General features: G+C 40.3%; 1 protein-coding gene across 1 annotated transcript; it reads right to left on the reverse strand.

Annotated features, from left to right (window-relative positions):
- Nucleotides 1-2,906: 2,906 nt before the first annotated feature.
- LOC137136315 (glutamine--fructose-6-phosphate aminotransferase [isomerizing] 1) lies at nt 2,907-16,261 on the reverse strand. The gene is made up of 19 exons (XM_067521568.1): nt 16,111-16,261; nt 14,148-14,255; nt 13,653-13,760; nt 13,402-13,527; nt 13,208-13,266; nt 12,972-13,106; nt 12,822-12,883; nt 12,670-12,749; nt 12,479-12,587; nt 12,181-12,344; nt 10,468-10,563; nt 10,155-10,252; nt 9,923-10,043; nt 9,409-9,566; nt 6,978-7,092; nt 6,498-6,625; nt 5,986-6,153; nt 5,519-5,680; nt 2,907-4,238 (listed from the first exon to the last, which is right to left on the reverse strand). The coding sequence occupies exons 1-19, from the start codon at nt 16,115-16,117 to the stop codon at nt 4,194-4,196; spliced, it is 2,049 nt and encodes a 682-aa protein (XP_067377669.1). The 5' UTR covers nt 16,118-16,261; the 3' UTR covers nt 2,907-4,193.
- Nucleotides 16,262-16,720: the final 459 nt, after the last annotated feature.

Raw genomic sequence — 16,720 nt, forward strand, 5'->3', positions numbered from 1 at the left:
TGCCACTGGGGTCACTGGGTTTACACAGTGGAGAATGCCTGTTTGCAAAAAGGTAGTCACTCACTCCCTGATGGGGAAAAAGGGAGAAAAGAATATGAAGAGTATGGATAATTAGTTCCAGACATTGGTATATTGCATTATGTCACACGCATGAACAAAGTGACTACAGGAAAAGTGTGCTGCACTGATTGTTTGCAACCCTATTTAGAGACAGTGGAATAATAAGTTGTAGCTATATATCAAGTTGTATCAAAGGTAGAGACTTTGTTTTATTTTGTTGTTCAAAGTTGAGACGATATATTTAGGTGGATTTCAGTAATGTTTCAAGTCAGACAAACTCATTCCAAGGTGTCTTGAGTCAGTTCCCTGCTTTTGTTTTCACTTAGCGTTTATATGAAATATATAAAGACTGAATCGCACATTACTATTACATGAATATACGATTAAAAAACAAAAAGAACAGAACCAAGTACCAGATGAGTTTGGGTGGAGAACTTTCAATTTTAATTTAATTTCAACTTTATTTATATGGCCCCAATTCACAGCAAAGTCATCTCAAGGCACTTTACATAATAAAGTCAAGACTATAAAGATGTATAGAGAGAACCCAACAATTCCCCCATTGAGCAAGACCTAGGCAACAGTGGAGATGAAAAACTCCCATTAACGAAAGAACCCTCCAGCAGAAGGGGGCTCAAGGGGGGTGGCCATCTGCCTTGACCGGTTGGGGTGAGTGGAAAGTGGAGAGAAAAGAAAAGAGCAACAAGAAGCAAGAACAAAACATCGGGCATGTTGGTAGGACCAGTAGCTGCACACTGGAAAACACACAGCTTCAAAGGTGGGAACACCTGCAGAAAGGGACAAAGACAGGGAGACAGACAACTATGGAAGAGAGAAGACAAGTTAATGTCATACAGCTGTGACAAATAAATGTGGGGAGAAGAGAGACGTATGAAAGGAGGAAAAGAGCTCAGTGCATCAGGGCGTGGGTCCCCCAGCAGTCTAAGCCTATAGCAGCATGACTATAACTAACTATAAGTTTTATTAAAGAGGAAGGTTTTAAGCCTAGACATAAAAATAGAGGGTTTCTGCTTCCCAAAACTGAACTGGGAGCTGGTTCCACAGGAGAGGAGCTTGATAGCTAAAGGCTCTGCCTCCCATTCTACCTTTGGAAGTTCTGGGAACCACAAGTAGGCCTGCATTCAGAGATTGAAATGGTCTACTGGGATGATATGGCCCTGTGGGGTCTTTTAGATGTGATGGAGCTTGAACGTTTAGAGCTTTATATGTAAGAAGCAGGGTTTCACCAATGTGTTGACAAACTGTCTACAAATTCTTGAAAAATTTCAGAAAAAATGTTCCTCAATGTAAAATTGTGAAGACCCACCATCTACAATATATATATATCATCAAAACATGCTACTAAACATATTGAAAATTCAACCCTGAAACTTAATTTGTGGCTTGAGTTTAGTGATTAGTTTATTGGAAACATGGGACTTTTGGCTATTAATAATTTACTCTAATTGACTGGCACAGGTGCATGAATTAGATGAATGAAATTTAGATAATTTGTTTGGCTATTCTACTTGTAAGGTTGTGCACAGATGCTAATCAAATATTTCGAAATATTGTTATGTCTAAATATTTTTCAATTGCTGATCATCAGAATATATCTTCTAGACAAAGATTAACACGTTGCGTTTCACGCTTCAAGTGTATTTTTATTTTATTTTTTTTAAAAAGCTCGTGTGATTGGCAAATCTCAAAGCGTGTAACTGCGTCCCTCAGGTCACAGTAGCAGCTGTTAATAGTTATTTAATCAAGACACCCTGTGATCGAAGCTGCTGTAAAGGCTCGCTTCTTACAAGCTGCTCCTGCTCAGAGAATCTTTGCAGACGCACAAAATGCCGGCTCTCCTGGGTGAATGGAGACCGTCTTTGGTGAAAACCGTGTCTTTCCTCTGTAATTACGCCACAGCTGTATGTGAAGCCGTTGTTGTGATCAGTCAGTGCAATGAAATCCTTCTGAAAACTGCCCTTGCTTTCACCAACAGCGTAGCCTTTTACCTGTCCACCCTGCTGCGGCTGAATGCGTTCCTCAGGCTCACGCTATCAGGTCTGCGCTTCTCGCAGGAGGACGTGGACCAGCGTCGACATTCGTGCTGCCCCACCTGGCCTCCATCACGCAACTCCGTGGACGATGTGTGCTCTCCTCTGTGTTGGGGTGGAGAAACCTCTGTGGAGCGGGTGAAGTTCGTCCAGTCAATACTTCCTGCCGTACCCACATTGTGCCGAAGTGCCCGGTCTGTTTGCGCCACCATCTTGGCCGTGATCCTTGTGGCACCGTCTGTCCTGTGCGTCAGCTTCAGACCCAGCGTCTCCACCGTGGTGATGGTATGTGGAGGCATCAGATCCGTCCTGTTCACCTTACTGACTGTGACTGGTTACTGCACACAACTACTTGATCTGCCATCGCTCTGAGTATCTCCTGTACCCGAAATATTTGTATATAATGTACATAAACCAACTAAAAACGACTTGTATACTTTTATTCTAAATGTAGGTCAATTAATCATTTTAATAAAATGAAATGTGAAATATTTGCTGACCAGTATATTCAAGCATGATACACTGTCCATATTTCAGGGTGACTTCACCTTGTCATCAAATGACCTTTGACACACAAGAAGTACTATAATTGACACTTTATTGCATCAGTCCCACTACTCGTTCCCCACTCCCTTAGTAACCAAACTGCTGCCAACACGTTTGTGCAGCATGCTGTCCATGTCTCCACTCAAACCAAAATCTGCTCATGTAAGTAACAGAAGTGTAACAACTGTCCAGTTTACAATCCTTTTTACAGACCCAGGAAAGCTAAATGGGGTTTTTTGTTTGGGGGGGGGGGGGGGCACACAAAAAGAATCCAAGGTGTGGCTAGATGCAAATGCACATTTTTTTTTTTTAAAACTATCACACAGCAGGTATCTGAACATTTACATTGTTTTACGTAGCTGTGTATATGCACCCTTCAAGCCACAGTGTCCTCACACCACGCTTTCTGCTAGCATCAGTGTTTGGCTAAAAAGTAACACAGGACAAACTTTTGTGTTTTGGTTTACGGTGCCATTGTAGAGAAATGTGGTTTGACAGGACATTTCAAATGACAGCAACATTCACTATTCAAACTTCAATTATTTTTTTAAGAAGGAAAGGAATAACGGCTACAAATGGTCCCAATATTGCAGTAGTCATGGTGGCAAAGTGTGGGTTGGCACCCAGGTGCAAATTTGACTTTATCTGACTTATTTCTTCAGTTTAGTGTTTTATCATAAACTGGAGAACAGAAATCATTGATAAGGTTCTTGAACAGCAAGGCAACAGAGGAAAAACTAAAACGTGTGCACACGTTTTTACAGTAAGGGTGTAACGTATATGGTAACAACTATTGTCCTTTTGGATAGGTGGACAAAAACCAGTTGAAATCTAAAATGCTATGTTGGTACTTTACACAAGCTTTTCTTTTGTTTACTTATGATGCTCCTGCATCAACTTGTGTGTTCTCAGAAGCAAGTCCAAGGGCGAAACGGAGTCAAGACTGGCAAATTCTGCTGTAATTATGAGGAAGCAATGACCTGTGGCTTGGAATAATTTAAGACTGTCAAATGTAAAATAAAGACACTTCAAATGATTAGCTGCCAAAGGAAAAATATCCCGACTAAACTACAAATCATTGCACTAAGGAAGAAAGGAGCCAGTGAGGTCTTTAAACCCCAACTTCTGTCAGTCATTAGCATTCACATTAGGCCCCTTGAGAGACCAATCAGCAGAAAATAAACAAAGAGGGCTTGCTCAAAATTTCTGAGCATGAAAGAGAATAAACCCATAGTCACTGTCTGCTGATACACATTCACAGCATGATATGTCAGTGCCAGCCCAGGCCCTGCCACCACTGACAAAAACTACTCTTGCAATAATATGACAATGACGCCAAAATTTCTCAGAAAAAAGACAGTGATATACAGATTATAAGCAACAGTGAGATACATGACTGTTGAGGAAAAGATTGCATTAAAAAAAGAGTTGCGATGCAAGACACAAACGGGACACTGTCTTGTCTTGGTTTCTTCTTACAGATGCTCCCAGGCTGTGTCCACCAGAGTTTTGTTGTTTGGTATTCAATGGTGTGGTTCACTCTACTGTCACAGACTTTGCCAGGTTTCTTGGACAGTCCACCTGTATTTAAAGAGAAGCCAGTATTTACTATCTGACAACAGTTAAACTGTCAACAGGAAATATCAGGCTTCTGCTATTGAATAAATGCTACTGTCAAACGATCAAGTACAATTTAGAAAAACCTTAAAATTAAACTTCCGTGTGAGAGCCAGTGATATAGCAGCTTGGCAGGATGATTTACAAACTTTGGGCCAGAGAGCTTCTCATCAGGTCTGATGCTTGGACAGACTTGAGTGGTGTGTGTGTGTGTGTGTGTGTGTGTGTGTGTGTGTGTCTGTGTGTGTGTGTGTGTAGGGGGGGGGGGCGGCATGTGACAGAGCTATGTGAACATAAATGTTTGCTTCTCTGTCAGAACAGCAGTGCAATTTGGCAGTGCTATGAATACTTAGTGACAGAAAAACAGAGATAATGGGCTGTACTGTCAGGACATCCCATTGCAGCAAGGTGCTTCAAAAGTAGAATCAACACTGGCTAGGTTTACATGCTGTACTTTGGTTAAGCTGCTTACTTTGGCTTCTGGCATCCTGAAGCCAAAGTGCGCAGATGGATGTTTTTACAAGTAACAGTCCTTTTGAAGCATCAGCTAAACTCTGCATCAGTATGAGCTTTACAACTGAGTTAGAAAGTTTGCATGCTTATACTCAAAATTAGGTTGCTCGTTGAAGTGAATTAGAACACTGATCTTTACATGTAAATACTGCATGTTGTTTGCTTCTGGTTGTGGTTTATGGCATGTTTCCCCAACTAAGCACTCCAGAGGTATGCTGACATTATAAAAACACTCAATGTAAAAACTGTCAGTTGACTTGAATTTGGCTGGTTTATATGAGCATTTCTGTTTTTGTTAGCTTCTATCTGATTTGTGCTGGTATTATAGGCTAATGTAAACTGACTGACAATAAATTAATCAGATGCTTGACTTGAAAATTCTCAGTTGACTGATGGGCTAAACAACTGAATATTCGACTAACTGACTTTTGGAAGACAGCCCTAGTAAAAACACATCTGTCTCATATTGAGGTACAGCATTGATTGGCTGAATTACCTTTAAGAAGTCAAAATTCTAATCACTCACATAAATATGATATGAAAAAAACTCTTAGCCTCTTAGTAAGATTTAAAGTCTTTAGTTTCGAAGTGACAACTGCAGAGGCAATTAGTGGAAATGTGGACTTGATACTGATAAAACGTTTTTGTGTCTTGAGAGATGAGGTAACAAGTCTCAACTAGCAAAACAGTGGATTATCATTTCCTGGCGATCCTTTTGGGAGAGTACTTACGTCGTAACCTCGGAGAACAGCCAGGTGGAAGGACAGCAGCTGCAGGGGGATAACGCTCAGGATGCCTTGTAGGCAGTCTACACAATGAGGCACTTTAATGCTGCGGCAAGAGTTTTTGATGGTCTCATAATCATCTCTGTCACAGATCACAATCGGACGGCCCTGTAGAATTGTAACAAAAGGCTTTAAATGTCAAGTATATCATCATCAAAAAGCTTTCTATGAAAATGGCTGCTCCGCTGCCCCCAGTTAAGTTGCAGACCACTTACACTCACAGCTGCTGCAGATTACTGACATAAGTGAGGTCACACTGAACCAGTCAGTTAATATCTCAACTGTGAAAGAATGTTTTTTCTGAGCATTTATTAAGTAAAAAGGTCAAACACTTTGTTTAAGTGGTTAAAATATAAAACTAGCTCATAATTTGAACAGAAAACATAAAAACAGTGTGGGGTTGTAGGTCTTACCTGGCGTGCAACAACTTGCTGCAGGGCATTCTGACATTTGATGTAAGTGTGGTCTCTCATTATGATCATAATGACTGGCATGAGTTTATCTATCAAGGCCAGCGGACCGTGCTTCAGTTCCCCAGCCAGGATGCCCTCTGAATGCATGTAAGTTATCTCCTTGATTTTCTAAACATGATGAAAAACATTTAAGAAAACCTAAGCTTATGTAGCAGCCAAAATGCTTTATATATCGAAACACAAAAGATCAGCCAGTCAGTCTCTGTCCTTCCACTAATTTTCTAAGACCTGAAGCATTTTATGAATCAAAATAGGATTGAAAAGTATAGCACAAAAAAATCATCTGTAACTCATCAGGGGAATCAAACTTTGACAGGAGTTTGTTAAGATAAATAAAAAGGTAAAATATGGCTTTATGTCTGATAGTACTTTTAGAAAGTCATCACCTTAGAAGAAAACAACAACAGAAAGATCTGACAATACTAGCAGAAAAGGAGGTTGTAATTGCTTACCAGTGCACCTTCTAGGCAGGTAGCATAATGGTAGCCTCTGCCCATGATCAAAACACTCTTCTGTTGGTATAGTTCTGTTGCCAACTTTTGGATCTCATCATCCAAACTGAGGACTTCCTTAATCAAATCTAGCACATAACAATAACACAGATACCAATGGAGATTTGTTTTTGAGAAGTGGGACTGAAGACATTCTGCAGCTACTATGGTTAGAAATATTGTGTAAACATGCTGGTACTGTCAAACGCTAGAGTCTGGACTGAAGCAGTCCCTAATGTTGGGCAGGGAACATAGGAGCGGCTAGACTTTCCTCATTAATTTACTAATAGCTATCATGCTATCATATGCTTTAGATCGAGAGAATCATGCAAAGGACCGTCCATGCCCCACTGCTCCAGGAGGATTTTTTAGTTTTTTAAATTAAAATCTGCTTTGGATGTACCTCATTGAATGAACCAGAATATTTGTGGCTTATTTTACCTGGAAGCACTCTCAGGCCCTGGATTATCTCGCGGCGTCTGGGCTGCATGGAAATTCTGTCATCACACATCAACAGCGCAAACATGATCAGGGCCACAAACTGACTGGTGTAAGCCTGCAGAGAATAAAGTACATGAAATTGAATTTATATGTCAATAACAACAGGTAGAACAGTGCCAGTGCTGAATGTCAAACTATACAATACTGAAACCGAAGGAAAGGAATCCAACTTATGAATTCAAGTTGACTCTGGGGAGCTTTGTACTTCATATCTCTCCATTTTAATAGTAGATTTTGCACCCAACTAATAATCCTAACCAGCACTCCATGCATTAAGTTAAGCTCGGTTAGGACAATGCTGCTCATCCTGGAAAATGTGAACACAGCATCACACTGTTGAGCACCTTCTCTGATCATTCTAGAAATGTCACTGCTCACAACCTCAGCAGATCTGAAAGTAATTGCCTGCCATATCCATCACCCACTCTCTGTTCCTTTATCTATGTGCATGTTTGGAGAACTTCTATACCCATGTAGGCAATTTAATCACTGTTCAAGTAAAGCCAAGTCATTTCAAATGACACTCAGGACTCAGAAATGTCACTGAGTTTGGGGCCAAAACAGCTGTAAAACCTTTTGAAAATTGTTTTCCTTTGACTGCTCTAACCACAGTTCCTCAGAGTTCTGTGCTGTTTGCTCAAATGTCACCACATATGTAATACACACAGTAAACCGTGCCTTTTTTTTGTGCTCAAGTCACTAAGCTTTGTGTTTTTCATGCAGAATATGCCAACCCTACAAAGATGACCACCCTACATACAGCTGAAACATGAACAAACATCTCAAACTCAACAGGTGTGGACTAAAAAACAAGCTTTGAATCTATTAACAACAATGTTTTAATACCAGTGCATATAGTTATGCAATTCTGGTTTTTGCCCCATTTACTGTCAGTTGACCCACTTGCAGAGTTAGCTTTTTGATAGCTTTAAACTTTTAAGTTGTCGTTGAAATCTTGAATATGGCTTTAGGAATGGGAAAAAGCGCCTCAGCTCTCTTTTCCAATTACAAAATACAAAGCAAACAAGTAGATGGTCAAGTAAATGAATTTTGAATCATTTAGTAGTTGGATGTGATACATGTTCTCCAGTGATTTGATGAGCTAGTTTAGTAGCATTTAGTTGAGGTGGGTGGGGGTGTGTGGCCAAGCCAACCAAGCAGTAAATGATGGCGTCTCTGAGGCGTGCTCTGGGGCTTTGGAGCAGTGCAAGACTCGCTGAGCCAAGCCCAAGGGCTGGGCCGAAGAGGGACCTGCTCAACTCCTTTCTCTCTATGCTCACTATCTGGGGACAAGTCTCCTCTGCGTCTCTGCTCTGAGTCCAAACTGGCTACTCCTTTTGATTATGACAGACAGAAACAGAAAGGAAAGGGCTGAAATCTAAGAATATTGACTTTACATGGGCTGAGATGGGAATATCCGACTTCTTCAATCCTCGTTGGGATCACAGTGGAGGAAAACGTCAGATTCCATGAGGTGGGACCAGACACACAATGAAGTATTCATCTGGGCTTCATTTTGTGTCAGAGGGTGTTGAGTTCATCTTGAAGATGATGCAACAATTTGTTGCTGTATAGTGGCTTCAAGCTCTGTATCAAATAGTCAGTGTTTTCTAAATTGGGTGCCATCATTCATGCAAATATTTTTGGTGAGATTTGACATGAAGTACACATCTTAAGTTATTAGAAGATGTGTAAGTTGTCACTGACACATGCTTGTGTCATAACAACACAAAAGAAACTGACACAATAAGAGTTTTGTGAATGAGCAGGAACATACATTCAAACCTGCTGTCTGTTTTCACCCACTTGAAATGTCACTAACCATTCTTTATGTCCAAATATACTGACCATCCACAACACCCTTTAGTGAACATCAAACAATGTAAAAGTAGAGCTGTTAGTGACAATTATTGTGGTCTATATAAATGTCTAGAATAGTGTTAAAGTGGACATTAACATTTCTAAGAGCCAAAGGTGATGTGCTCAACACTCAAATGTCATGACATGATCTTAATCATAGTCAAAAAGATAAACGGCTGCAACCCTCCCATTTTTTAATCTGGGCTCCGGATCGGCACCAAGGTGGCCCTTGATGCTTGGTCGGGGCCACACCTGCTGTGGGTGTGGCTTTCTTTATTCCAAGTCAATGCTTTACCACTGAGCCACCAGGCCCCCGTATTTATCATAGGATTTGTTATATATTTAAAAAGTCTCAATAATAATTTCAGTTGCAATTGGCTAGACTAAACATTTAACATGTACTATTGCAAAATTATTAAAAGACATATAGTTTATAACTTTCACAGGCAATAAAAGATATATTCAGGAGAGCTAGGAGAGTTATCCAGGACTGTGGTTGTTTATAATTTACCTTGGTACTAGCTACTCCGATCTCAGGCCCAGCATTGATGTGTACTCCACAGTCTGTCTCCCTGGAGATAGAGCTGCCCACTGTGTTGGTGATACCCACAGTCAGGGCGCCTCTCTCCTTACAGTAGCGTAGGGCCATGAGGCTGTCAGCTGTCTCCCCTGGAGGATTGGCAAGAGTAGAAAACATATAGTTTATCCAATGTCACCCTTTTGACAATAAAATTATGTTGATTTATTAGTTTGTTACAGAATAGCTCTTGCACTATACACAACACTAATTTGAAACAGCAACATAGAAAAACCACAGGGCTCACCATATCTCATACACTAAGAATAAGACTCAAGAACAAGAAAAAAACAAACAAAAAAAACTCGACTTTGCAGTTTGTAAAAACACAAGTCGAGCACAAAGACAGATCAATCAAGAAGAACTAGAGGGGCTCCTCTAGATGGAAAGTGGAGGACAAATGGGGAATGTGTGTGAGATCAAGTCCAAATGGCACTGCCCTCCCCACCTGACTGGCTAATAAAGAAGCAGACATCATCTCGGAAAACGGGTGTGTTCCTGTCCAGGAAGTCGCTGGCCAGCTCCACCATGACAGGCAGCTCAGTTAGCTCTTCCAGGACCTGGCGGGTCTGGGAAAGCAAAAATTGAATACTCAGCATAAGTCCATTACAACAAGCAAAGAATGTGCCAACACACAAAACTCGCACAACACAATAAAAACAGGGGTAGTAGCTACTGACCGCTACTCCAGCATGATAGCTGGTGCCACAGGCAATAAGGATAAGGCGTCGACATCTCTGGATCTCTTTGATGTGATCCTTCAGTCCTCCCAAAGTTACTGAAAATAATACCAAACTAGTAATTCATCATTCTGCTCTATTATTCTCCCGCTTTTAAACAAAAGCTACAAAGATCTTGCTCAGGAGAGTGGAAAAAATGTTTTAACACAATCACTGAAAAAAATGTTGTTTAGGTGTATGCAAAATGGTGCATTTATATGCATGTTATCACATCACTGTTCCATTGAGAATTTTAAAGACACCTCTCTCTAACCTGTGTTATTGTCAAAGTTGACTCTCCCTCTCATGGTGTTGACCACAGACTCTGGCTGCTCAAAGATTTCCTTCTGCATGAAAGAACTGTAGTTGCCTGTGGAGTGAGGATCAGATATCAGGTGAACATTTCCAGCATTTCATTAAAGAAATTTAAAATAAAAAGTGAGGTGAATGTCTTTTACAAATGCAATGATTTAAATTTTATAAAATGTCAGTCTACAGTGATCAGTCTACAGTGGCAGTGATCTGAGAAATATCCTAACAATAACAATAACCTCCTAAAATCACAAATTACTGCCTCATGGCGTAACATCAAAAAAGTTTAAAAATGTTTTACTGATAATCATGCATTCTTGGAAAATCATGGAGGTATTGTTTTTACTGCTTTGTTAACTAATTTGAAGCCACAGCATTAAATGGCCTCTTACATGAAAGAAAACAGACATGAGATATCAGGGAGATAACGTTTTTCCATTAATTACAAACTAACAGTGAAATATGCAAGCGTTTCTTTTGGGACTGCCTCCGAAAGCAATTTGGGTCATGTGAATTAGGTTATTCAGCAGAAAGGCCCCAGAAACTGAGAAGGAGAGAGACTGAGTAATGACAGGACCACAAAGGAATGTTGAGTGCAGCCAGAATCAGTTTACCTCTGCCCTCTGCTGGATTACTGTGGAAGAGTTGGACTGGCAAATAAAAACGTTATAAAGATACTGCAGCTGTGAAACATTTTTCATTGTCTTGGCTCAGTTTTCTATTACACTGGATTTGACATTAAGCAGTGGCCAAGAGGTTAAATTGCCAGTGTTCAAGGTGCTCACATTCAGAAGACTGAAACCATTATCGTGTCTATTTTTTTATTTACATTTTGACTATTTAATTGATTCCAGTGCGGAAAATCATGACAGAATGATGACGATATAGTTGCGATTTTTTTTATGGCCCTGACAAAAACTAGGGGTTGAGCATTCCACCCACTGAACACCGGCTGCCTATGTAATGTAAATATAAAGTTACCACAAGACTATAAACAGGGGGGGATAGCTAATCTGGTAACAATGTCCACCTAAAGCCTAAATCTAAAACATAACATTTTGCTTGTTTAATCCATACAAAAAAAAAAGCTGTTAAAAAACCAACAAACAAAAAAAACACAAAAGATACTGTATATTTCAGACAATTAAGCAATGGGTAATGTTACCTATCAAGTTAGTCGAGATTGTTTCCCATTTGCTCTAAACTAACTTGCTACCTAACTGACGCAAAAACAACAACACTAAAAACCTGTCCCACTACATGCCGCAGCACATTATGTAAACTTTGGGGACAGAAAGCGAAGGCAAGGGGAGAAAAGTCTTTCAAATTAGGATCTGTCAGCCCACCACCATGGAAGCCACTGACAGTGGCTTCCATGGTGGTGCAAGTGATTCAGTAGAGCTGTAACTATCTGCATAACAACAAGAATGACCTCATGACTAATAATTAAATGCCATTTCAGCTACATAAGTACCCAGTCTCCTATTTAGACTAACCATATTAAAAGCAGGGTACAGGACAAAATTTTAAGGCAGGATAAATAAATAAATAAATAAATAAACACACACACACACACACACACACACACACACACACATATATATACACACACACACACAAATAAATAACTGCCAGGAGTGTATGTGAACACAGTAAAAGCTGTCCAATCACTCACCCTTCATAATCTGCTGTAGTTCCATCTGCAGGGTCTGGATGGCGCGGGCTGGGTAGTCTCCAATATTGCGCTTTATCCTGTGGATGGACAACCGGCCATCCATCACGGCGGCCACATCGTCATCCTCCAGGAAGATTACCCGGTTTGTGTGTTCGATCACTGCACTATTGGAATGAAAGGGACCGGTCAGACTTTTGACCTGAATTCCACAGACAAAGCAGAGACTAACTGGGGAGCATGTTTCAAGGAGAATTTGGAACTGTGAAAGGTAAATACAAACATACAGATAAATGCTTACCTTGCATCAGAGGCAAAGTAGTACTCCACAGCTTTCTCATCTACAGGAAACAGACAGGTGTCTTGGTCTGTCCTTGGAAGGGCAGTGCAAGTTTTTTTGTCTTTTCCAGCTAACAAAAAAAAAGGTAGACTTTAGTTTCAGAGACCCATCCACATATAAACAATTTGGACAAAAAGAACCTTTGAACTTACCGGAACGGTAAAGCACGGGAATATGATCCGTGGACAGCTTGTGATCACTACGAACTCCAATCAACAGAGGACTTCCTCTTCTGTACAACAACATTGTTATGAGTCAATAATACCTTAATCTTCAGAAAAGTTTAATATTAGTGGGTTTATACCTTGTGACAACAGCCTCTCCGGGATAGTGGACACTCTTAAAGACCAAGGCAAAAGCTCCTTCCTGATAGGCAGAAGAACGAAACATCAGATGGGCTTTTTTTGTCTACTGATTACTTTAGTAGCCAGTGTGTGCATAAGCAGGTACTTACCAGCTGCTGGGTCACCTGTTCTACCAGTGTAGCAAAACTGACTTCGTCACCTTCTCGGTTGTCATAAATGTATTTCACCAGTTTGGCGATTGTCTCTGTATCAGTCTCTGACTCAAACTCATAGCCTTTACTCTCCTGTAAAAATTCAGTGATTGAGAGTTTGTCCTGTCTATAAGTGTAATAATGAAAAGGATGTCTGCACTAGTTAATGAAATTAGAAGAAAATATTTTCTCACCAGAAATTTCTTCAGGTCTTTGTAGTTTGTGATAATTCCATTGTGAATGACAATAAACTCTGCAGACCAGAAAGAGTATCATTAACATTTAGATATCAACACACCTTCACTCAAGTCAAATGCACACTGAGCTTTTGTTGGCAAACATTTAGCTGTAAGAAGTGAGTAAGCTTTTATTCCTTAACACAACTGACCATTGTTCTTATCAGATCTATGTGGATGGCTGTTGAGTGGGCTTGGTACACCATGGGTGGCCCAGCGGGTATGAGCAATGCCAAGATGAACATCAAACTCCACATCCATGTCAAGATCCTGCTGTTCTAAAGGCAAAAGAAGACAGCGCAGCAAAGTAATTTAGTAATCCAAATGTACCACAAGCAAGTAACGATCAAGGCTTCATCTGTTATTGAATGATTCTAGTCAATTGAAGAATATCTCAGCTTACTGTGGATTTCCTCATCTAGAACCTTCACTTTTCCACGTTGCTTTATCAACTGGATAGACTTGGCATTTGACTCCCACTCCTTTTCGTTACCTCGATCAATTCCCACACCTAACAAAATTAAAAATAGGAAATAGCATGACAATTATAGTGATCAAAAGTTATTGTTACCAGGTATTATAGCGATATTACTCTTTTATCACAGAATTCAGATGCAGATACCCACAACTAATAAATGCAAAAATCCTTTAGGTATGAGTGTATCTTACATCAATTAATGATGCAGTAAGTCTAATCCAGCAACAAGATATTAGTGGATGAACATTAAATCTTGCTTTGTGTTCCTATGTCATTAGTACAAACATAAAGCAAGATTAGTATAGGTGATTCTTATACTGCACACACATAATTCTATCAGCAACTTGGTGGCACTTGGTTAAGCATAATTAACAAGCCAGAGGGTTTTGGAGATATAAGCCTTTTCCATCTCTCTCTCACCTGCGGAGTCATAGCCTCTGTACTCGAGACGTCGCAGACCTTTGAGAAGGATCTCAAGAATCTCACGGCGAGTTCTTGGTACATGGTAGTTGAGATAAGCAAAGATTCCTGGGGGGATGGACGCAAACCAAAAAAATTAAAATGAATTCTTACATATACACATTAACATTTTTGTTACTTCTGATGATAAAAAACTTCTTTACTAGCTAAAGGTGCATTATTACTATTCTAAATTTAGGATTATATTTGTATCCCCTTAGATGTCATTTCAATGTAAGGGGATGCAAACTTAACCAAAAAACTAACCATGTACCCTCATGGGGTACATACACAGATTACGCATAACATGACTGACCAACTTTGCGATTTAATTCAATCCAATACAGTGGTTCTGCCATGAATTATAATTTTACAAATTGTAAATGCTCTACTTATCAGACGCTTTTTCTCACACACGCACGGTGGTGGCTGCCGTGGAAGGTGCTCACCTGACCCTTTGGGAGCAACTTGGGGTTCAGTGTCTTTGACACATAGCCAGGAGGGACCGTGAAAACCAGTGACACTGTGGTTCATGGATAAGTGCCTTACCAACTGATCTACAGGTTATGATTCCTAAGTTTATAGGTTTTAACTGTCAGAAACGTGATAACTAACTATAACTGCTGTTTTGCCATTTTAAACTAAGGGTGTGCAAAGTTTTGCATCAGCTGTAAGCGCTGACAAATAAATGCAAATTAAAAAAACAGCCAGCAGCCTGATTTAACAGAGCACTCATTCAGAAAAGCAAGTGATGGAAGGAGCAACAGAGGGTTTAGAGGCAGGCTTACTCTTGTCTGGTGGTCCAACAAATTATCCACTGACAAATACTGAACATTTATTGAATTCCACGTTCCACAATGTGGAAGCTGATAGTAATTCTGACTAGGCATAACCCATAGGCAAACACTTCAAAAGGCAGTTATGCAATGTCATCATCAGTACATTTAGACTTACACTTCTCAATATACTCAACCTTTCAAGACACAGGAAAAACAGAACAAACACACAGAAAGCCCTGTTGGCTCATACAGAGGGCAATTCGCCAATGGAAAGTACTGCAAACAGGGAGGTAGCAAAAATCACCACCAAGAAAAAGGCTTTAAGGAAATATTTTTATTTTGTACCAACAAGAGAAAGGCAGTTGGTAAACTATTCTAGGACTAGTCTATCTGGTCCGGGTGGCGCACATAGATTGAAGTGACAGTGACGGAAGACAGTGATCAGCGATCAGTCAAAGACGTCAGAGAAGGAGACAATATGCGACAGTGACGGATGCTGATAAAACATCTTGACCCTCGTTACCTTTCTTAAAAAGATCGCAACCAGCTTCATAACGTCCGGGTACTTTTTCAATCTATGTATAGTTAATATTTGTGAAGCGGCAATACTCAGATGTGACATCCAACCAGCGGACAGCACTAATCCCCCATTTTAAAGAATCCACGTTGGACACAATGGCAACACAACCCCTCGCAGCTTATTCGAGGCATTTAGACTTTCATTCAGAGTGGAGGGTCGGTATTTGGAAAGTTAGCTAACAATACGCGATGTGAGGGACGTTAACGTCTAAAAACCACATTAGCTATCTATAGTCAGCAGGAAGCACATTACTTTTTAGGTCAACTTTCAGATGTCGGCTTGCAGTTTAACACTCTTAATCCCAACACTATCAGAGAGCATCAAGCTTTCACGTGAAAATGCCATGTTTAGATTTAGCTCGCTAACAGCATCAGTAACATCAGCTCACGTTCGCTAACGCAGGTTAGCCACCCGATGTTAGCTCGTTTCGTGTGGCTGGCGCTTCGACCGTGATACTGAGGATACCGGCAGGGTTTCAAAAATTGTTCCATGCCGTTCTGGTGAATAAGGAATAACTCAAGCTGTTCGCTAAATAAGAACAAGGTAGAACATTATCAATACTCACCACACATGTCAACGGTTTGGTTTCCAGTCACAACTACCCGAGTAGCTGGGAACGCCTATCACATTGACTTCGCCCACCTCTGACTCCACTGAATCACAGCCAACCGCCTCCTTCCACGGCGCTGTCTGATTGGCTCTCGGATCTGTCAGTCAGGGTGCACCTACAGACGAAGGCAGTCCTGACGTGGCATCAGGATACAGATCCTGCTGCTGCTCACACCACTCCATCTAAAACACCACCTCACAAAGGCAGGCCTGTACTCTCTGCCAACTGCCAATGCATGTAAAATCTGATAATAAATACGCAATGGAATGCTTTACCTACTTTTACACAATTTCTTACATTAACTGATAAATGGTTTGGTCAACAAATGACAAAATACAATAACATCTAGGGTTAAGCCTTCAGCACGGTTAAGAGCTGTAGCCAGGATTTAAAAATAATAAAGTCCATAACCTTGTTGGGGAATTAGAAATAATTACCAATAAATGCTTAAGATTTTCCATAAATAGTAGGATTATAAGGCATTTCTAGCCCTTCTAATCTAGTCTATTTGCTGTATATAAGACATGAAAACAAGATTCTGCAATATTCCATTCATTTATCCATG

This window comes from Channa argus, chromosome 11 (assembly GCF_033026475.1).
Source record: "Channa argus isolate prfri chromosome 11, Channa argus male v1.0, whole genome shotgun sequence".
In the NCBI taxonomy this organism is placed as follows: domain Eukaryota; kingdom Metazoa; phylum Chordata; class Actinopteri; order Anabantiformes; family Channidae; genus Channa; species Channa argus.